Source organism: Taurulus bubalis (genome assembly GCF_910589615.1).
Source record: "Taurulus bubalis genome assembly, chromosome: 1".
NCBI lineage: Eukaryota > Metazoa > Chordata > Actinopteri > Perciformes > Cottidae > Taurulus > Taurulus bubalis.
In genome coordinates this window covers 33,591,741-33,614,508 of record NC_136589.1, presented here as the reverse complement: position 1 = coordinate 33,614,508, position 22,768 = coordinate 33,591,741, and the positions used below count along the sequence as shown (strand labels likewise).

Sequence of the window (22,768 nt, the reverse complement as noted above, 5' to 3'; positions counted from 1 at the left end):
AGCTAGACTCATATGTTGATCCAAATGAATTAGATTATTACATTATCATTATCAAAAAGTAAGTGAAGTAACTATTATTTTTTAAACTAACATTTTACCCATACTTCAACTCGCTTGAACTACTGTACAAAAATCAATAAATAATTTCCACCTTGGAAATGAGATTTTTAACATAATCAAATAACAATAAATACATATATTTTTCCCACACAAACAACAACATTGTACTCATACATGGAAAACATGATGTGGCATTCTGGTTGTCTTATAAACAAACACTGTTTTAAATATTTTTTCTTAATTAATTCATGAATTTTTTTTTTTTTTATCATCCTTAACTAATAAAAGGCTTGCTTTCTGTTTGGCACTTGAATAAAAGGAGATATGTTTTGTTTGTGATTATTGATACGCATGACATATATTAAACACATGTTAGCCTTGACTGTGCAGGATTACAGTTTAAAATAGCAAACACCATAATGCTTTCACTCTTGAAATGTCAACAGTTACCAGTGTGAAGCTCAGTTACTCATCACTGTTTGTGTTAATTCCAGTTTCACCAAAGCAGTTAGTGCTAGAGGGGGGGGGAAATTAGGCAACCTTAGCTGTACACTTCCAATTTACAGTTAGGTGTGAAAACACTGCTGTATGTTGAGGAAAACCCCTGCATCAGCCAGGGTATAAAACACTTATGGATATCTGAGTTGAGTCAGTTACGCCAAAGAATCTGAAGTCTTATCCAAGATGGCACTCATCAAGCTCTGTGAGTATTATGTAAACCTGACTGAACAGTATTTTCCTTTTGCAACAAAGTAGTTGAAACTGTAGTTTTACTATATTTTAACTATATTTAATTTTTTTTTGTCAGACTTCACTCCTGCACTGCTGCTCCTTGTGCTCACCTGTTCTCAGGTCAGCCAGTCTGTGCCAGTGATGAGTAAAGGACCGCTGACAGAATCCTGTGTTTTATACGCACAGACGCTTCTACAGAACATCACTGAAACACTCACACAGGTATGACAACAAAACTAAATATACGTATACAATTTACTTATATAATGTGTATATTATTTATGGTTAAAAACATAATCTTCCCATGTGATAGAATAAACTCTTCAGTGGAATCGACTGCCCCACGCTGAGTGTGGAGCTGAACATGGAGACTAAGACGCCATCCGTGTGTGCACCAAAGGTATAATGAAAATACTTCTTTTTTTTTTAATGATGTCATGTTATGTATATATTTAAAATTTGAGACATGGCAAAATTCTCCAAAATGTAAATAATAAATTATTGTTAAAGACAAAATAACTATTATAAAAATGTATTCATGGCCATATATATTTTATAGCTATATATATATATATATATATATATATATATATATATATATACCTAAATTTGAACTCTGTTCGTCCCACAGGAATCAACATGCTCAGGAATAGTCAAGTCAAAATTTGATCAGGTAGGTTGTGCTCTGATATTATTTTACTGTTTCATCTTTCTACTTGCATATATCTTTAAAAAGCCTATACATTATGTTTGTCAGACTTTTAAATGTAGACATAAAATTTCAAAGAAACAACTGTTGACAAAACTACAACTGTATTTTGATGAGTTTATACATACTCTCATTGTCTACATGATGAGGTACAACTAGATAATCTAATGCAGTCAGACAAATGTTTAGCCATATAGCGTACTTTTATAATGCCTATAATGTTCCATTTATATCATATAGGTGTTATTCAGAGGTGTGTATAGCCCCTATAGTCATAGTTAGATATAGTGTACAGAGAGGTATAGTGTACAGGACTGGATAAGATAAAGTGAGTGTATATGTTGTTTTGACAATTGTCTTTGTGTTTTTTTCTATCCAGGAGTCATGTCTGACAAACATTGGGGAGGATTTGCGTCACTACTATAAATTCTTCACTTCTCAGCCGGACCCTAGACTGGCTCCAACTGTTCTGTTCAGACTCATGGAGGTACATTTCAACCCATTCACCTACACCAATTTTAGGACATAACTCAATGACTGCAATCAACTGCCACGGTTTAGATGAATAACCGTATCTTGTGAAATATTGAATTGCTCATGAAAGACATTTTCTCTCAACAGAACTGCTTCCCATGGTCTCTGCCAACAGACATGGCCTCAAAGGAGGTAAGATATGTCTTAATGCACCCCATTACCATGATTTCATAAAATTCCCTCGAAGCACTAAAAAAAACGGTGTTGTTTGGCTTGTCATTTTGAACTTTTATTTGTTTCGGTTGGTCAAAGAATCAAAGATTGAAAAGATAATTCAAACTCTAAACTTACTTTGGAGGAACAGTCATAGTCTATATATAATACATTATTTAATAATTCCTTTGTGTTTCCTAAAGGTTGCTGCAGAGCGTCCAAGCACCTATGACGAAAGACTGAGCCTCTGCAAAGTGCTGAAGGGCTTCCAGGTCCGCAGCATCACAATAAACAGAGCCATTGCATATATGAACTCCGGTAAACACACTAAATGAGACCCAGAGCTCTAAGAGATTGAGTAGTTTCAGAAAGCTAGACAGAACCACTTCCCATATATATCACACAAACTACAGCAGTTCATGTTACAATACAATAATTTAGAAAAAAACTCCAGTCTACTTTATCAACTTTTAAGAGCACATATTTATTATTTACGCAATCATGTAACTTATATTTGACATCAAGATAGTGTGTTAAAGTACGTATTTATAAAGTTTATTTACAGACTGTATGTTATTTATTTATCAATGATGATATTATTTTCACTATTTATTGTTGTGTTATTCAATTGGTTCCAAGAATCACCAAATAAAGATAAATATTTATCCTGCATAAATCCTGTTGATTTGTCATTAATTTATTATTGTTTTCACTTTCATTTATTTTTAAATGTATTACTGTGTGTACTATCAATATACTCTTTGATAAAGACATGTTATAGTCAAAGTCAGTCATTGGACTTTCTCTTTCTATACAGCTACATTTTCTTATTCTATTGCAGCCACAAAACAACAATATGATTGACAGGAATATGTGAATTTACTCTAATTGAAAAGAGTTCTTATTTAGACTATTTCATCACCTGACTGTATTTTCCTCTAACCACCAGCTGAGCGTTGTGAGAATATTACTGACAAAATGCAATGTAGTGTTTGTTTATGCTTAAAATGGAAAGTCCAGTGCTAATAAACAACTTACTATAAACTATCAGGTGACAGTAAACAAAAAAGAAAGCCTTTGATGTTCAGAAGGATGTGAAAGTCAGTCCAAACATATTCAGTGTCGTCAGGCTTTGGCGTTTATTAATAAATGTAACTAATATTTTAAATGGAATTCAAGATAAGATTTAAGCTTTTAAAGAAGGTCAAGGTTAGAGCTGGAGTCTACGGTAACACATAATCAGGTGTCCCTCTGTTGACCATGTAAGTTATTCCTCATGAATAACCAACATGGCATATCTGCCCTTTTAAAACATCATGTCAGAAAACAAAGTGCCCAACAATAGCAACTTACGGTTGAACACTTTGTTTTCTGACATGATGTTTTGAAAGGGCAGATATGCCAAGTTGGTTATTCATGAAAATCTCACTGAAAGTGAAACATAGCTTTTCGTTTCAATTTGCATGCCTTCTGTTCAGTAGAATTGGCACAACTGAGATTTGTGGCTGCTGGGGTTGAGAGAGACCTATGACGATCAAAACGTGTGAGAAAAGGTGGGTCAGAGTCAGACACAGGAGAGACAGAACATCTGAATATGTGATGATGATAATAATAATGTATTTTTAACAACATAAAGGGCGCACTCTGAGAAAAACACTTATCACACTTATACTCCTATCCTATTTCACAAAGCCCACCACACAAGCAGAAATGTGTTCATTAATACTTGTTCATAAGAATACAAAATATGTATAAAATACTGGATGACAAGCAAGGCACCCATAACACGTCTGTACGACACTACAGGGTGTTGGTTTGGTTTCAGAGGTGGTGGGAAACAGGGGGAAGGGGAGATACCATTTCCTGCACTTATAACGTGTCTAAAATGTGGTTAAGTTAACCATAAACACTGAAATGTTGTGTAAACAGCTGTATTAATGCACTTACCGAAAAAAGCATGTTGTATGTGCATGTTTTCTACAACGTGCTCTAATTTGCTGCCTTATCTCTGGATAGCAGAATGTGAACATATTTTGTTTCTTCTTTTTAACTCCATAAAAATAACTTCCTCTCAGGCTTCATATACATTAATATCAATTACCCATTTGTATTGTTTTGTTATTTAAGACAAACCTCAAAGCAAAACGGAAACCCAAAACTATACTGAGAACACGTTATTTACGAACTGACATGTCACACCTGAAAGGAATTACTAAATTTAACTCAGTGGCATTCATTCAAACCGTGTCGACGGAGATACAATTACAGCTGTGGCGTCATCTAGTGAAACAAATAGCGTATAGCACGTACGGCTTAGTCAGAGGATCATGCTACCAAAATGCGTACAAATAAGTTGTTATCTAATGTTTTTAAACACTGACATGAACTAAAAAGGCATAACACTTCGACGTTGACGCCTTTCAAGTAATTATCAACAGACATTCGCAGTGAAACTGGCTAGTAATCAGTCAAACCCTGCTGCCAGGTGTGTGTATACTTGATTAACCGCTTACAGCTGTAGTGGCATTTTCATAGGCCGCCGGGACGACTGCAGCCAAACGAGGTCAAGAATGGACTGCAACTTCTCCCCTTGGTGGCTTATCGTGCTTATCTCAGTTTCCACGCTCACAGGAAGCCGGTTAGTGTCCAGTCGAGGCTCCATTGCCACAGTGAACTCCCACATCCCGAGCAGGTCTCGTGGATACACCGAGCCTCAGATGACTGCGAGCAAACCGCAGCAAAGCGCGGCGGCCATTGCGCTGCCTCGACCTGTCGTGGTCAACTGCCACCCCGACTCGATGCGGATCGTGGTCCAGGCTGACATGTTTGACACGGGCCTCCCGGTGGACGGCAGACATCTGCGCCTGGGCTCGGACTCAGTGAGTGCATGCGGAGCAGTCCCATCAGGATTGGCGGAATTCACCATCCAGGCCGACCTGCGAGATTGTGGAACTAAACTCTCTGTAAGTGTGTGTTTATTTTTACGGATGCAAGCTACATGTGACTAGGATTAAACGCCTATCTTTGTTGTGTCGCTTTATACCCTCTGAAAGACTAACTCTGTTTCTTTCAGTCGACAAAAGAGAAGATCATCTATTCTAATGTCCTGGTCTACTCCCCTGAATCTTCATATGAGGGTTTGCTTAGACTGAATGGAGCAACAATTCCAGTTCAATGTCATTATGAAAAGTAAGTTCTGTATATTTTGACAGTGTTCTGTTCGTACTGTTGGAACCAGCTGTTTTGATTGTTATGCCTTTTTTGCATTGTTTCAGTCAGCCTACTTAGGCATTTAAACGAAATATGCTAAGAATTGATCTTAAAAAGTAGCTATGACTGGCTGTCTATTTCCAGGAGGTATGCTGTTGCTGCCATTTCCCTGCAGCCCACCTGGCTTCCCCTTGTCTCCAGGGTCTCGGCAGAAAATCGTATCGACTTCAATCTGCTACTCATGACGGGTAAACTAAAAGGATATCATTGATCGCGCATATTTTCTATTTTCAGAATAGTTTTGTGACCGTTTTTATGATGTCTGCTTCTCTTTTGAAGATGCCTGTTGTGCAGCTGAATTTGTTTACTTTTTGGATTTCTCATTGTCGCAGATGATTGGCAGTTTCAGAGGGGATCGGTTTCTTACTTCCTGGGTGACCCCATTCATATTGAAGTTTCTGCCATCGTCGGTCATCACATGCCCCTGCGAGTCTACGTTGACAACTGTGTTGCCACAGCAACTCCTGATGCAGAGGCTATATTAAGATATGACTTTATTGAGCATTATGGGTGAGCTCCACAACCAAATCTTAAACTCCACTGTTGCAGTGCATATTATCACTGTGCTCATCATTTGCTGCCCCAGCAGATGTCTTGCTGATGCTTACCTGACAAACTCCAGCTCCCATTTCCTCCCAAGAGTTGAAGAGCACAAGCTGAGGTTTCAACTTGAGGCCTTCAGATTCCACCAGGAGCCCAGCAATCAGGTTGGTTAATTGTCCTTATGTGGCGTGCTCTTTGGACAAAATACCCTTTTTAATAGAAGGGTGTAAGACGAGCAATAGTTTGATTATTCTGTTCAATATACATGGGACATTTTTTTTTTTTTAAAAGTCTTTCCCACTAAACTCTCCCACAGGTCTACATAACCTGCTACCTGAAGGCTGTTCCAGTCGAGTTATCTATGAGCTCTCAAAACAGGGCCTGCTCGCTAATTGAGAACAGGTATGATGCGTTGTCAGTTCACCCTACTCCGGTCGGTGTATTATCAGAAAATAAGGGTTTCATTTAAACCTCCTTTTTTGAACTCCATGGCATCGGACACTGTTCCCTTGTCCATAAAACATCCTATGAATGACCTTGCTATTTTCACAGCAGTGAGTTCTTTAAATTTTAAACATTAACGCCGTATTCAGATGGCGATCAGTTGACGGGAACGACGAGGCATGTAGAAGCTGCAATATCTCCTATTGGACCGAGGAGCCTCTGCCCACAGAAGTCCTCAAAACTACCGTCAGCACCCAAGCATGGCCCGCCAAAACTTCACAGGAGACAACGCCAGAACAACGCCCTGCCAATTATTTCCGTTTTCGTCCAGGAGTTCTCCAGAGCAAACGCCACAAACCTCAGCTAAATGGTGAAATCTAAATGATTGTTTTATAGTACTGTTTATTAACTACAAAAATCATATTTGGTTGATTAACACAATAGTTGTGTTTTTTTTCGCCAGCATTTAAGTTCCAGAGTTTGTGCATCCAATTTATTACATTTTTAGTGCCGCTGAAATATACCCTTTACATTTTTGAATTGTTTGTTTTTACAGAGCAAAGTATTCGGCTGGGACCCATTACTGTACTTCCACCCGGCAAAACCAACATGAGGCCATCAGACTATAAAATAACTTTACCAAACAGGACCCCCTGAGACTCCAGATGGCACAGTGGAGACTGATAGTCGATGCCTTGTACAGGACAAGAACATTTTGGACGGAACCCCCGTGAATGCACATATTAATCACATCAGTTGAAATGCACCTTCCCTGAAATCAAGTCAGATTCTTCCCCAATAAATATTTTACATGAACTTGTATTTTTTGGTTTCACTTGCTCTACACAACGCATGCACATTGTAATTCTCAATTATTTGATGTTGGATATTTACAAAAAACAGCATCCTTTAGTTCTTTGCCAAGAACTTGATATGCCTGTAGCAAACAATTTAATTAGCATTGGGTTTTAAGCACTCAAAGTCATTAGGCCCAAGCAGCATAAGTTGATGTCAAAAGGATGCATTGTGTCGTTGTATTTTAACACAAATACACGCACAATGCAACCTTTTGACATCCACTGTAAAGATTCATCTATAAAACCAACTATTAGACGTGCTACTAGGCAGCACTTTGCCTCCATTACAACCCGCAGCCTACTCATCATGTAGTCACATTATTGATTAATCATTGTGAGGGTATATGCAGCAATATGAAACGCTGCCTGTGCCTGCCACATCCAGGAAAAAAATGTGTGTTGGTCACTTTACTCTTGTATGTTTGTATTGGATTTCTTTTCTGGAAAAAGAAAAAGCCTATTTGCTTCTTGCTGTTGAGTGCCGCTCCTGTTCTTGGGTGTGTTGTCGCAGTTGGACGGAGGCTGCGCTTTGCACTTAAAGAATCCCATATACTAATCAGCCTTAATGGGCGTCCACACAGCCATCGAAGCCTTTTAAGAAAATACCGGACTTGACCTCTTAATGTACCCTTGTATAAATATTGCATATGGAAAATCTTGGTGCTTTTGCCATCTAGAACATTCGATTTGGGTTAAGTTGTGTCAGCATCTCGGACAGCGCCCCTCCGTTTGTTTCCCTCAGTGGGTGTGGTGAGCGCTGTCCTCGGTCCTGAAACATCAACCGCGTCTTCTGCTGGCCTCTGGTCTCAATGTCCCCTCCTACCTCCACGATTAATCTTCGGGTCATTGTCCCGTGCTTCTGAGCGGACTGGTCGATGTCCTGGGCGCCTGTTTACTTCTATCCCAGGAATAATCCATTCTATGGAAGACTGTGTTCACGATTTGCTGGATGGCAATTATGCACACGCTAAGTGCATAATAAATAACGGGCACATTAAAGTACACTTAGGAGTTAATGTCAAACTTATTAGCATATGCATATGCTGCAGAGACATTCTAGCTGTGCGCTCAGCACAGAATATAGTCGTGTGAACATGAGTGCCTATCTCATGCGTGAACATTTTAACATTGTTTTTTTAGATTGTCCGTCACACGTTTTTTCTGTGTCTTTCGGACTTCTGGCCATGCGATGCGTCGATGATGGCTCTGCGTCAGCGTTTCAGCCGACGCATCTTTCCGCGTATTAAGTGAATCGTCTCGCCTTGCACTTTTCCCCCAAAGCTTTACCCTCGAGGTTCACTTGATGATTTCTCCCCTTTGAACGCAACAACGATGCTTTTATACAAATGCCAAGCGTTGTCGGTGTTCACCGTTTGCTTTCTCGTTCGCACGACTGTTTCTGCCATCCGAAGATGTGGACTGGACATTTGTCGGGATGACCAGGTCTGCTGCGCGCAGGGAAACGACACCAAGGCCGTCACCTGTTGCAAGAAGTTCATGGACAATACCTACTACAACATCGCCATGGTCACTCGGAAACTTTCTGGGGTGCTTATTATGCTGCTTCTCTTCGCCGCGGGATACTTTGTCCAGCGAATGTTGTGTTCCAGATCCAGGCAGCTCACCCCGCCTCACAGCGGACACCCAACTGTCACCACATCGCAGGAGCCGCTCATGGAGAGCAGTATACCGAACAGCTCGGTGGATCCGGCTCCTGCTTCTCAGCTGCCCTCGTACGACGAATGCAAACGCCTGCCGACATATGAAGAAACAGTGTGCGATGGGAGCAGAGGGCGGCCGGAGTCCAGCATGGGACAAGCTACATGACGAGGACGTCAGTTTGATAAGTAACGGTTTCAACATGTATTCGACATTTGAGGTTATATTCGTCGTAGTGGATATTTCCGAAACACACACACGAACCGCCCAGGACGTTGTCTACTATTTCCCCTGCAGCAGCCTCGATTGTTCGGGTCGATACAAGAAGCGTCCATGTCCTATACTGGCCAGGGTTAAGAGAGGCACGTATCAACAAATGTGCAAGTTATTGGTTAAATGTCAAAAAAGGCACCCTTTATTAATCGCTTTGTGAATATTAATAAAGCAGGTATTGTAATGCTTTAGTAATCCGAAATAAAACATCAGTAAGAATAACTTTGGGGTCGCCATGTCGTAAAAAATAAAAACATTTTTCGACTCTTTAAATCATCACGAGTGATCTTGGAAAACAGCTTATAAACTTGTCCCACTACATGCTGGAATGGACTGTTATACAACCCCTACGTATTCATCAACATGTATAACTGCTTTATTACGCAAGCAAATGTGTTGCTTTCAAACCGCAGTTAACAGAATATAAATGCACGTGTCTTTGTTATCCGCTGGTATTGATGATGTAAAGGCTTTATAAACCCAATAGTTTAATCGAAATGCACAGGGCTCAGTGAGACTATCGAAGATCTGCTAAATAATTGAAGACATGCTGCACACTGGTAAAACAAATCATGTATACAGTATAGCGTATTATGGTTTGTGGGACTCAACGGTGGTTCTAATGCACGGTAATATACTTCACGGTGTCTTATGTTTCATGTGGTATCCATTAGTGTCACAGGAAGTAGCCTAATTGTCTCACTCACTCTTAAGCAGCTTGCAAGATGATGTTGTTCCAACTGGGATCTGTGAAGAAGTGACTTAACCAAAAGGTCTGATCTCATTAAATATGATTTATTGTTGGTAAAAAGGAGTTTGGATTTACACACTTATTTCAAAAATAAATTTGTCATATCATCGATGTTTTGAAAATATCATTACAGCTGTAATTTGCGTACAAAATAAAAGTCGATGTCTCATTTCACCATTTGGATCACTCGCTTGAAGGCTTCTTCAACTCCAAATCCCGTCGATGCGGAACAAGGCTGAACGAACCAATCCCGTTCCGAACACAGCTTCCTCAGGCTAAACGTGTCTTTAATTTCCGTGACAGTCAGCGCGCCGTTCACGTCCTGTTTGTTGGCGAGAAGGACCAGCGGCCGGCCCCGCAGGAGCTCGCTCTTCAGCGTGTTCTCCAGCTCCCTGCGCGCCTCCTCCAGGCGCTCCCTGCCCGAGCTGTCCACGACGAACACGACGGCCGCCGTGTCCTGGTAGAAACTCGGCCAGTGCTCGCGCATCCTTCCCTGGCCACCGACATCCCACACGGTTAGGGCGATGTTCTTCCCGTTCTTCCTCCCCTCGAGCATTTCCACGTTGAAGCCGATCGTAGGAACGGTGCTGACACACGCGTTGAGTTTCAGTTTGTAGAGGAGAGTCGATTTCCCAGCATTGTCCAGACCCAGAAGCAGAACTTGGGCTTCTGGTTGTTTAGATCCTCGCAGTCCCATGGCGTCGTGGAGATATAAAGACAGTCAACTCAAGTGGGACAGGCACATCGTCCGCGCGAAGGGCTTTCTCGACGCAGTGTTTGCTTTGTGCGTTGCCCGGAGTTTAATAGATCAGCCATTAGCTCAACGCTGACTAACTCAAGCTCACCGATAAGGCGCCACACCACACCAGGGTGCAAAGTGTGTACCAACCAGAGGATATCCCTTGTTTATATACGCTGTATGAGTAGAGCTGTGCAAACCTATTGCTTCTGTTAAAACAGTATTGTTCGTCTGCGTTTTTTACAATGGCAATGTGCTATTCTTGTCGTGAATAAAGGTTACAAAAGGTTGTCCTAAGTTATTTTACTGAAAGACATTCTGCTAGTCGCACACTGAAAAGACAATCAGACACATTCTTGCTCAAACGTTTTTCATTCTAGAAAAGTACCTTGCTGGAGTTATGATTCCTGAGAATGAAATCCACTTTAGTAAAACACTGCTGAATTAGAAAGAAGAAAGGATGAGTCATTTGGTTGTTTATATAGGACATGGTGCACAGTGCCATGGATGCATTGTTGCACACATATACAATCATTTGCCTGATTTTGACATAGTTCAGGAATTGTAATCTTAAAACACATAGTTGCTTCAGTGAAAATGACAATCAATGGGTAAAACAACAACAATATCCAGACCTCACCTGCCAAAGAAAGAAATGCAGTTATGTTTAACTGAACCAGCAATAGTCTATATAGTAAAATAAATAAAATAATGTGTTTTTCTTTTAAGTCATTACATATTTCATTTTCAACATGCGTTTCAAATAGTCCACACAGTCCAACCCTGACAGCCTGTTGACATATAACATATCAAGTGGATGTTGTAACCACTTTCTCCAAGCAACCTCAAAGTGTCAGAGAAAAAAAACAAAAGGAGACATACACCCATTTGGCAATTATGCTGCTGTGAGAGACATTCTGAACAAACATTCAGTCCTACATCTAAAAGTGGGTCATTGGTGGTATCGACTTGAGGTCAATGATATACAGTATACATAGTCAGGATGGTCAAATAATAAAAGGAAGGAAAAATAAATGAAGTTCGGTCAGCCATTGGAAGGGTGCAGTTACAAACCACTCATACATGTAAACAGCGGTGGTTGATGTTAGCTGTTCTCACAATGCGTCTACACCTAAATATTTCCAACTCTCTACTGACTTTAACCCAGACTCCCTTCTTTCAGTGGATCTGCTCCATTCTTTTAAATACATAGGTGTATTTATTCTTAACCTAAAACAGATAACAATTACACTGTTTCCCAAGAAAACACGTTCCTCTCAGTGCGCATGACAATATGAAAATCGTCTCTTCATCCCCACTAATGGTCTTCCTCTCTGCACACACTGCATATAATGTCTCATAAAGACTCAATCAATTAATTGCAGTGATCAGTCCAGCCAACTCCATCGTGTCGCGGAGACGATTTAAATCCACGTTGACTCCATGGAGCACTACAGCTAAGGAAACCCACATCAGCGGCATCCTGCTGCTCAGAAGCCTCCAGAGCTTCAAGGACACACAGAGTGCGTCCAAGCACGCGGGGCTTCGCTTAATTCCATCCAATAATGCGTTGGCGTTTCACCTGATTGATTGTTGTATCAAGATCTGGTCCGATCTGGTCGTGGGCTTCACCCACACGCCACCGGTTGGATCGTCCATCACGTACACCAGTCCCCCGGTGTCACAGCGGCTTTGTGGCCAAGAATGGACGGCTGACTTCTCCAGTGTCCGTGGGGACGAGTGAGGGCAAGCCGAGTGGCTGGTCACCTTCTTCTGAATGCGCACAACGGAGGCTGGAGAACAGCACACGTGTACTGCGCCAGCGCGATGAAAGATCACCCGTGCTTCGATGGAGGTCTTGGAGCTTTGCTGTCCCATATTGTGCCTTCTCTTCAATTCAAACACCTTTGTATAATCAACGCAGAATTGTGTAACTCCTGCTTATGTCTGAGTTTCTTCAACGTCAAGTGTCTTGCTCTGGTGTCCGGCGCGCACTTGTGTGTCACATTACAAAATGCCAAATCTTTATAGAACAGTGCAACGGGTTCCGGTAAAGTAGTGTGACGCACGTGACTTTATGTTGATTAGATGCCTGGATGTTCCAACCCGGGTCTCTGGCATTTGGCTCAGTCCCCGAGCTATTCTGAGTGTCTCCACCTGGTGAAGACCGTCACTCAACTTGGCGTCATCGAGCGCTGCCGAGCTGTCCGCACCCCTCCGGAGGGCTGCAGCGGGGTTAAGCTGCCCTGCATGCAGCAACGCAACAGTCTGTCCTGCATAGAAAGCTATTTGTGGTGCGACGAAATGCATCCCGGAAACACGCGAAGACGTCACGTGTTCCTCACCCACCCAGCTCCCTCTGATCTCACCACCTCATTCTTCTTGAGACAGGTGGTTGCTGGCAAGAACACAACTGATTCAAATTCCTGGAGAGATGGTATTAGACATTACGTATCTCTGTGCAACTTACAGCTGCTTGAACAGAATACATATTCGTATAACATGAATGAGAAAGTGGTGAAACATAAAGTCAACGAAATGTGGGTGAAGAAAAAGAGATGAGAATGGATTTCAAAAAGAAGGACCCTTGAAAAAAAGAGGGTGCTGCACAGTCAATGCAAGTCAGTGGTTCTCAAATGGGGTACTAGTACCCCTGCTGGTACTTGAAATGTAATAAATATATATTTAAAATTAGCATAAATTCAAAAATCCTTTCAAAATAGTTATTTAATGAATATTCAATAATATACGTGTACATTCTTAAACTGAATTCTATATTAAATCAGACACTGTTGGCGCCGTGCTGTGTATAACATTGTTTTTTAACCAAAAATGCTTTGCCCCATTAGTTAGGGGTACTTCCACAGGGGGTACATCACTGAAAAAATGTTGAGAACCACTGATGTAAGTAATGCAATACCAGAAGACATTTGAGATAATTAAGACTGAACATGCATTCAAGATGAAATAGTTTATTATTGATAGTTTACATACAGATTTCTTTTCACATTGAGCATTGGCTCAACATGTGTCAACTGCCTTTCAAAAAAAAGTGATGGGTAATTTACAGAAGCGCAACAAATATATTATACAGTGTGCTGATTTGGCAATCCGACAGACACACCCAAACACTCAACAATAAATAAGGCATTCGGTAAACTGTTAAATAAAAAAAAGGCATCTCTCAGTTGATGCAAATATCATTAAACACAGTAATAAACTGTAGTTGAACATGAAACAGCAGCAACTTAAGTTTGACTGTAACCTCACTTGACAGGTTGTTGTCGTCGTATTGCCGCAGGAGCATATCATATCACTAGCTACTAGCATTCCGGTTGTGAAGTTCACTGTGTCACCTCTTAGTCCTTTTCTGGAGGGGGTTGGGTTGCACTTCCTGTTTTGTGCACTTGCAGGTCAAAGGCAGGCACCCGTGTCCATAACATTGTGTGTATTTTGTTCATGAACATGGATAAGCAGAAAAACATGCCCTGATACAGATGGTGAAAAACAACTTTGATGGAACAGTTCACTTTAGCTCCATAAAGCTGCAGTACCAAGAAGTGAAAGTCGGGAACTAAATCAGGTTCTACATACATTAAATCCCTATTGTATTACTGAGGGTATACAGCATTTACATTGGCTGATATGTAAGAATTCACCATTCTAAAAAATAAACATCTAAAAAGAGCATTTTTTTAGTTATTTTTTATATAACGGTTTGTGTGTCTGTGTGCATGTGTTGTATGTTGAAGTAATACTCCACCCAGTATCTCCCTTCTGAGTATCACCATGCCGCCTGCACTTGAAAAGTGAAAGTACAATTTTGCAACCTTCAATGAAAAGAGCGGCATGATCAACCCTCAGCTCATCCATTGGTCCAACTTCCTAACACAGTTTACTGGTTGGCTTCCGCAAACATCAGTTAATAAATTGATCAACTTACAAAAGTTATTCTGGCTATGAATTGATTGATCAAATCTACATAAAAAAACTATTATTATTATTATTAAGTAGTATTACTAATTATGTTTACTTTCATCTTTAAATGATTAATTAGTTATTACATGTTTAAATTGAATCACATTACTTAATTTGTTTTATTTATTGTTCCAATTGCTCAAGTTTCTTGCGTAAACATTTACAATTTCCATGTCTGTTTTAACTTAATGACAGTCCTTTGTAATTTAAAGATGTGCAAGCACCTAAAGGTTTACTGAAATCCAACCCACAGAGCAGAAGTGGGAGCTGTGATTGGTCAAAGTCCTGCCAAAAGAGCAGCTGGCCAATCAGAGCCCTTGCTGTTTGAATTCATATTCATGCAACTTCTTTTTCCGTGACACTGTTTCAAGCTAACTGCAGCCAGAGGGTGAAATATGGTTAAGAGCTACCTCTCAAGTCTGCAGGCGCTGAGGGTTGGATACTCAAGAGTTAGATTTTAGGTGCAGCATCACTTCAAGTTCAATAAAAGGTATGGATCCACTGGAGTCTTTTTGTATTTGACATTTTCCAGCTCAAAACTGTGACAGACGCATACATTAATCAAAAGTATCATCAAAATGCGCAAAGCAGGGTGGCGTAAACGCAAATACATTTTCAGTAGCTTCCTGCGGTTGCACAGTAGTCCTTAAGTAGGCACTAGTGAAAGCCTTCTTTGAAGAAGTCTCCAGTGGAGCTGTACCATTTATGTGCATGTACAGCAAACAGTTATTCACTAATGTATGCTGGTTAAGAGAAATCCCCGGTCTGGTATCTGTCTGTGTTTATGCATCTCATTTTATGTATTCATCATAAATTGAACAGATGCGTTTGGATATGTGTATTGTGTTCAAATGCCCTTATGTCAATCAAAAACCCACAAACAAAACAAAACATTACATTGTTATTTCTTTTTTACAACGTTTTTGCATGTGTGTCTGTATGTGTATGCACTTGTTTAGTTCTCAGTGTCCACACTTAAACTTCCTCCAGTCGTCCTGTGATATCACTCTCACTGCTCCACCCAGAAGATGTGGCAAACCACTGAAGTCATTGATCACGACGTGAGCTCTGAACTGGACCCCGACCTACTCCCCGGCCTTGCTGCTGCCCCCAGCTCCGCTTTTGAACTTCACCACCATGACGGTGATGTTGTCGGGGCAGCCGCGGTAGAAGGACTGGAGGACGATGCTCTTGGCGCCGTAGTGAGGCTCGTCCAGACGCTCGCGGACGAACCGAACGGCCTCCTCGTTGCTGAAAGCGTCCCACAGGCCATCCGATGCCAGGATCATGAACTCTGGCTGCAGCTTGTCCAAGTCAAAGGTCATGATATCGGGATCGGGGATGACTACGTTGAGGTTTTTAAGTGGGTAGTCCCCTAGAGAGCGAGACATAGCCAGGATCCCCTGGACTCTCCAGGATCCATTAAAACTGATGAAACCTCCTGGAAGTGAAGAAATAAGAATATAAAAGGCTTATGACAAAAAAAATAAAATGAGCTTGAAAGAGCTGACGTTTTAAATACTCGCTCGATTTTATATTACTTGATAATCAAAGCGCACCTGTGAAACTCTTTTAGTCACACAGCCTAGGTATCTATTTCATCGAAGTCTGACCCTGCATGTGCTTTATTACACACAACACTGTCCCTAAATAGACCAACAGATGGCAACAAAGGGCCTTACATTCCACATAAGAGTGCAGGTACGTTCAGTACGTGTTTTATTTTACAGGGTTGTTCCTCTACCTGCCCTCTTGATCCTCTTGCGCTCCTTCAGCTGGTACGGCTTGTGGTCGTGCGATAGTGCAACAGCGTTGCCATCTTTGTCACACAACACGCCGCGAGAGTCTCCAACGTTTGCCACTGTGAGTTCTCTGTCCGAAAGCAAGGCCACTAAGCATGTCGTTCCTGCATGGGAGATTGGGTGAGAAAGACAGAAATAAGAGGAAAGGAAGGAGGAAGCTGTTTTTAGTTTATGTTCCAACAATTCTGAATTAAATCTGGTTGAAAGTATATTTTAGACATCAGGAGAAACTGAAAAAAAAAATTGTAGCATGTGAAAAACATTGCATTAAATGGTTTTCAACATCTTTTGCGATCACACTAATGCACCTATGTTGCAGGTGAAAATACAAAAACAGTATTTACAAATACTCTTTGTGCCAGATTTGATGTATTATTGTAATGTATTGCTTGTGGTTGCTGTTCAGAGCAAACAAGATAATGACAGGCAATGTTTGGTTTGCGTGACATTTAAGATAACAATGAGTCTAACGACATTCTTGAGCTAAGTCCAAAATGTCAGTAAATATATCTCCAGGAATGAAAATGTCAAGAGATCTCTGGTATGATCATATCTGCCACCATTATATTTTTTAACACTATAGTAAATACAGTCATTTTTAAAGATTAGACCACCTAATCCCCAGGCCTGAGCGTACATGTACAGGAACCTACAATGACATGAGGTCCTGTTTGACATTTAAGGTGTGATCGAGAGAGAGATACAATGTCACCAATTTTCTTTTACAATGACAAATAATGGGCAAAAAAACAACAGTTCCTTGGGGTAGATGTATCAAATGCCATAAACTGATCAATCTAAAGTACAGCTCGGAATTGAACATCAGAGAAAAGCGTATCAGTGACAGTGTAATACAACATTCAGTCTGCACGACAAGTGGAGTGTGCAGGAGCCAAAATAGCAGTTTGTGTTCATATTTACAGAACAATTATCATTTTTTCAACACCTCTCTTCTGTTTGTTGACAGCCGTCATTCACTGATTTTGATTGGAAAATTGAGTAATTGTGGTTGTAGGAAAACAAAGGGAAGTAGGAATATGAGTTTATTTATTATTTTGGAAGAACAAACAAATAGCGCCTGGCACAAAAGCGTGTCTCAATTGTCGGATATTGTGAATGGTGTGTTGTGGCTCAAGTATAGTGATATTTCTACTGCTGTCGGGATGTCAGATTTAAAAAGGAAGACACATGAGCAGAGAATGCAAAAGAAAACGCCTCACATGTGCCATCTGTCAAAAAAAACACCCCACTCTACTGCACATCAAGACCAGAGAGCATGACGCTAACAACGAGGTTCAATCTGTTATTGAAACTCCCAAAGTAAAGAACAAAACTTCAGATTGTGCTGGAAGAATCGGTCTTCCGTCTGTCTGGCGCTACATTGACAATACAACAGAAAGCTTCCACACGTGCGTGGCAAATCAAGTCTGTAATTTGGTTTTCTGGTTTTCACAGCAGCAGGAAAAGTGGACTACAAATGAATGTTTTGTAGTCTGCAAAAAGGCCAAAGCAGACGAGCAAAAGACGGCGAGCCCAAGTCACACCAGACAAACCACCTTCAACTGAAGTTGGTACGTACTGCTTTGGACCAATCAAAGTGAAGTGTGGACAAAGTTATGTGTAATATTAGTACGGCGTCATATTCATATGTTTTGTCCAGCCTTGGCTTCATCTCTGGATACTGACTCCTGCATTTACCACCTCAGCAGATTTATCTAGTGTCTTAATGTGGTATACTGAAAGGGATTTGGAGTGCTAAATTTTCTTTTAATTGAGCAACAAATCTGTGTAACAAATTATATCAACCAAAGAAACGCTGCAACAAATGAGACCTAATAGAGCATCGGAACTGCCATCATATACTTCAGTCATAAAGGTTGAAGCTAAAACAACTCTTCCATTGCTGGGATAGTGGCGACAACTTTGGAAATGGAATAACCACTATAGGGTGTAATGTCCGCTGGGAGGCATTGTGCTCAGAGGACATGATACAGGAACTTGTGAGATTTGTTTGAGGTGTTGTGTCATGTCCTGTCAGACATCTCTACTTTAACCAAGGCCAGGGTGCACAACATTTCAAATATTGCAAGTGTTTTTAGGTACATATACATCCTTGTACATCTTAGCTGGTGTATTTCAACCCAGCTTTCTTCCTGTCTTCTCTGTTAACCCATAAACTGTCCCCCCACCACACACACATATATACATATATATATATATATATATATATACGTATATATATATATATATTTATGTGTGTATATATATATACGTATATATATATATATAATATATATATACGTATATATATATATATATAATATATATATATATATATATATATATATATATATATATATATATATATATATATATATATATATATTATATATATATAATATATATATATTATATATATATATATAATATATATATATATATATATATATATATATATATATATATATATATATTATATATACAATATATATATATATATATACGTATATATATATACACACATAAATATATATATATACAAATACATATATATACACACACATACATATACATATATACATATACATACTAGTTAATATTCACTTCCAACCACTCTCCTCCGCCCCCTGACCTGCTTCATCGTGGTTGGCAGAGAGCTTGTCCAACATCTCACGATCAACGGTCAGGATGCGCTGCTCGAGGATGCTGCCGTAAGAGAGAGCGCCGTCTCTTTTCTCTCTCTCGAAAGCCTGCAGCTGCTGCTTCAGGGAGTCTGGCAGGTGGGCCTTCACATAGTCGGCCGCGGCCTGGGAGAGAGGTCAGGAGGGAAGGGAAGACAGGGCGAGGGTTAGACAGCGGACCAAGCACAGAGCTGTTTTGGTTATGATTATTTTAAATTAGTTTAGAGGTTCGGAAATATGTACTTCATGCCAGTAATACATAAGACAACTGTAAGAGATGTTACTGCTTGTGTAACTCATACATTACTCCAAGATCTGCAGCCATTCCATGGAGTTTACATCCAATGTATCCTGACTTAAAGCTGCACATCAAAATTCTTCACACTCAATTAAATGACATTGTGGAATGTAAAAAGTGTCGTTCGTGCTGACAAACTCACAGAAATTTGACACCCAACTGTGCAGTTCCCCTTCTATAGTCGCCACAGAAAGTTGAGCTCCTTTCCACCCCTTAACTTTACTGTTTGGGTTTACTGCTGTCATCGGTATTGTAGCAGGTAACCATTTTTTAGCTCTGCTAAACATTGTGGACACAAACAGTGGTCTGACCAGTAAGTGAGCTGGTTATCCTAGTACTGATATACAGGATATAGATATGTCATAATAATACAGTTTTGTTTGGCTTTCATTTTCCACTAAAGAAAAACTCTGTTCTCCATAGTCATATAATTGGCTGCACAGTATTACACACGCAGCTCATCACATTGATAAATAATCCTTCCCGTTTTTACCAGGAAATACGAGCCAATATATTTACATGAGTACTATATTTCTTTTCATACAGCAGGTGCTCTGTGCTGAATTATTGAACAACCTCCTCATCTCCCAGCCCTCCTCCTCCTCCTCCTCCTCATCATAGTTATCTTCTTCTTCCTATATTTTCTCTGCCAAGATTTCCATTATGCTAATGAATAAAATCTTTATATGGGAAATGTCATACTATCTTAAGATACAGAGTACATATTTCATATTCACAATTCTTATGGAAATTAGTGCACTTTGGACTGCTGATGATGTGTGAAAGCAGTTCTACAGACCTTCATTCAGCATTCAGGAGCTTTACCCTTCACTCAAAGGATATCACAGTCTGAGGCTTTAATGAGTGAATGTACATTATTGGACCAACTTTTTCAAAGGCTGATTCATCTGTATCGTGGATCTCTGACAGACATTGCTGCTTTTTTTGGCCCACGAGTCATGAATTCAATTTTATGTAGCAAAGTAGTGCGAAAGCCTTTGAAAGTTGTAAACTAATCAAAGTTCTTGCTTCAGCAGCAGGTAGTCTCTGTAAATCATGCTTTTTTTTCTTGCTTTTTTTTTAAAGAAGGGAAGCAGCAGCTTGTGCTGACTTTTATCATTCTGGACCATAACTCACTACCTCAATAAAAATACAGGGAGAAAACAAAAAACAAAGACGTGTTTGAGAAATGTACTGCATATTTTCAGAGCCGGAACACACTACTCTGCCAGAGAAAGACTGTTCCATCGGCCTGTATTTGTGTTGGCGGCGTAACTTCATTTAATATTGGTGAGGTTTGTGCAAGTGTATGTTTACAGTTGTGCCAAACTGCATAAAAAATGCACTGCAAACAGGATGTCCACCATTTTTTCCGACAACATCGTCGGCATTGAGAATCCCGGAAGAAAAACACAGCGTTCCCACATAATCCTCAACTTCGGACTCAGAGATAAATATGTTTGTGGGACAGGACTGGAGAGGGATCCAGATGGGTAAACACCTTCAACTGTGTTTGTTGTCCTCTCTGCGATTGAACACAACCAAGTGGCAACTAATCTTGTAAAATGGAGAACACAGGAATGAATGTTCTGGTGTTAAATCAGGAGAACATTTGGTTTGAGAGTCAGAGCTTTTAATTTTCATGAATGTTATAGAACTATATGATATAAGAACTATGCTTAACCATGGCATTCATCTTTTAGTTGCACATAACATATTGTACACAGAGCTTGGAAGGTCTTTTCATTGGAGAATTCTTGGATTGATGAACGTGTGTTAGAATATAGATTCAAAGAACACCTTAGTTCAACTTAACTCTAATAAATCCCCAGATAATTTAAGAAACCTAAAGAATGGAGCTAAAACCAAAACGGCACTGATTCCAGCATTTTGCTGGCTTTGTTAATGATAGTAAACTGAATATCGTTGGGTTCGGGATTGCTGTCCAGGCAAAACAATCTAAATATATGTTCCTGTGTCGTGTTAAGGGAAATAAATAACAATAAATGATGTGAAACTGGAAGATTGGGCTGTAAATCAGAAACTCAGCCGTGTCATACGCTGGAACCTCTGGGGGAAACAGGGGACAGATGGCATCTGGGCCACGTGGTCTGAAGGGAGCCATGAGAAACCAGTGACCCCTGACACACAGGGGAGTGGTGGACAGATGGAAAAAACCTTCTCTCTCTCACACTCACACACACACACACACACACACACACACACACACACACACACACACACACACACACGGTCTTTGTGCTGCATCGAAAGTTAACTCCCTGATTAGCAGTGGGACAGAGGAGGTGTTCACACAGAACAATACAATGATGGAGAGGGGAGGGGAACTCAAGGCACGTACAAATAACCGTGTCCCTATAGACACCTGGCATGGTGCTGTTATTTTTCTATCTCTTATAACATCACTTGAATGTGCCTTCCCATAATGTCATATATCATAGTGTCACTCCACACATTTCATAAGGGGATTACAATACTAAGTTTCATTGAGAGAATATAGAGCTACTGTATGCTTTCTCCAAATAACTTCCCGTCTCTCCAGGTCTGGGTGAGTCCAAACTAAACTAATGGCCCCTTTAACCTGCTCCCTCCCAGCCTACCTACCTCTCCACCGTGGCCGTCAAATATCCCGAATATGGACGGGTGGGTCTTGTTGGTGATGTCGGTGAGCACCTCGAAGCGATCCTCCATGTGATCCCGCCTCCCCTGGATGGAGTACACGGCGACGTTGTTGTTCTTGAACTCCCAGGTCTTGGAGAACTCCGCGTCCAGGACGCTGAGGCCTCCCAGCCGGTCGTTCTGCATCATCTCCGCCACTTTCCCCTTCACCATCTTCACAGCGTCCCGGCTGGACTTGACGATGGTTTTCACCTCGTCCGTGTGGAAGAAGTAACTCCACAGCGCCAGGCTGATGCACAGCAGGAACAACGTCTCCGGCCTCAGGAGAAAATAACGCATGATCCGACCCAGGAGAGACAAGAGCGTCATTGTGTCTCCTATCATCACACGCAACCAGTCTGCGGTCCGTCTTCTCTCACCCTTTTGCGCTATTCACTCCATCCGCTCAGCGGAACTATGAAGAGATCGATTCAGTACCACGATGTCTGACGGAGACTGGATTTCTACATCTGAAGAGTTTCACGGAGGCCTTTTTTTTCTTCTTCTTCTCCTCTACTTCGACCTTATATACGCACTGTGCACGGCAGACTGCCAGACACCGGGCCGGGAAGCGCAGCACAAAAGCGGACAGGCCACCGGCATTGA

General features: G+C 40.7%; 4 protein-coding genes across 5 annotated transcripts; 2 read left to right on the top strand and 2 right to left on the bottom strand.

The window, feature by feature from the left end:
* Window positions 1-744: 744 nt before the first annotated feature.
* Window positions 745-2,523, top strand: LOC306753391 (interleukin-12 subunit alpha-like; the record flags this gene model as incomplete). The annotated part of the gene is made up of 7 exons (XM_079237260.1): window positions 745-763; window positions 869-1,014; window positions 1,106-1,192; window positions 1,424-1,465; window positions 1,881-1,988; window positions 2,123-2,167; window positions 2,392-2,523. The coding sequence occupies 7 exons, from the start codon at window positions 745-747 to the stop codon at window positions 2,521-2,523; spliced, it is 579 nt and encodes a 192-aa protein (XP_079093386.1).
* Window positions 2,524-4,758: 2,235 nt separating this feature from the next.
* Window positions 4,759-6,826, top strand: LOC306753380 (zona pellucida sperm-binding protein 3-like; the record flags this gene model as incomplete). Its single annotated transcript, XM_079237249.1, has 7 exons — window positions 4,759-5,151; window positions 5,262-5,377; window positions 5,543-5,646; window positions 5,791-5,968; window positions 6,048-6,165; window positions 6,318-6,403; window positions 6,595-6,826. The coding sequence occupies 7 exons, from the start codon at window positions 4,759-4,761 to the stop codon at window positions 6,824-6,826; spliced, it is 1,227 nt and encodes a 408-aa protein (XP_079093375.1).
* A 3,187-nt stretch (window positions 6,827-10,013) lies between these two features.
* Window positions 10,014-12,626, bottom strand: arl14 (ADP-ribosylation factor-like 14). Its single transcript, XM_079227432.1, has one exon. The coding sequence runs from the start codon at window positions 10,680-10,682 to the stop codon at window positions 10,152-10,154; it is 531 nt and encodes a 176-aa protein (XP_079083558.1). The 5' UTR covers window positions 10,683-12,626; the 3' UTR covers window positions 10,014-10,151.
* Window positions 12,627-15,787: 3,161 nt separating this feature from the next.
* ppm1la (protein phosphatase, Mg2+/Mn2+ dependent, 1La) lies at window positions 15,788-22,507 on the bottom strand (the record flags this gene model as incomplete). Of its 2 annotated transcripts, none has more annotated exons than XM_079220651.1 (4): window positions 15,788-16,143; window positions 16,447-16,608; window positions 19,137-19,311; window positions 22,109-22,507. In XM_079220651.1, 4 exons carry the CDS (start codon window positions 22,505-22,507, stop codon window positions 15,788-15,790), a joined length of 1,092 nt encoding a protein of 363 aa, XP_079076777.1. The 2 variants fall into 2 exon arrangements, with proteins under 2 accessions (XP_079076777.1, XP_079076778.1); XM_079220652.1 differs by having other exon boundaries at window positions 22,178-22,507.
* Between the last annotated feature and the right edge of the window lie 261 nt (window positions 22,508-22,768).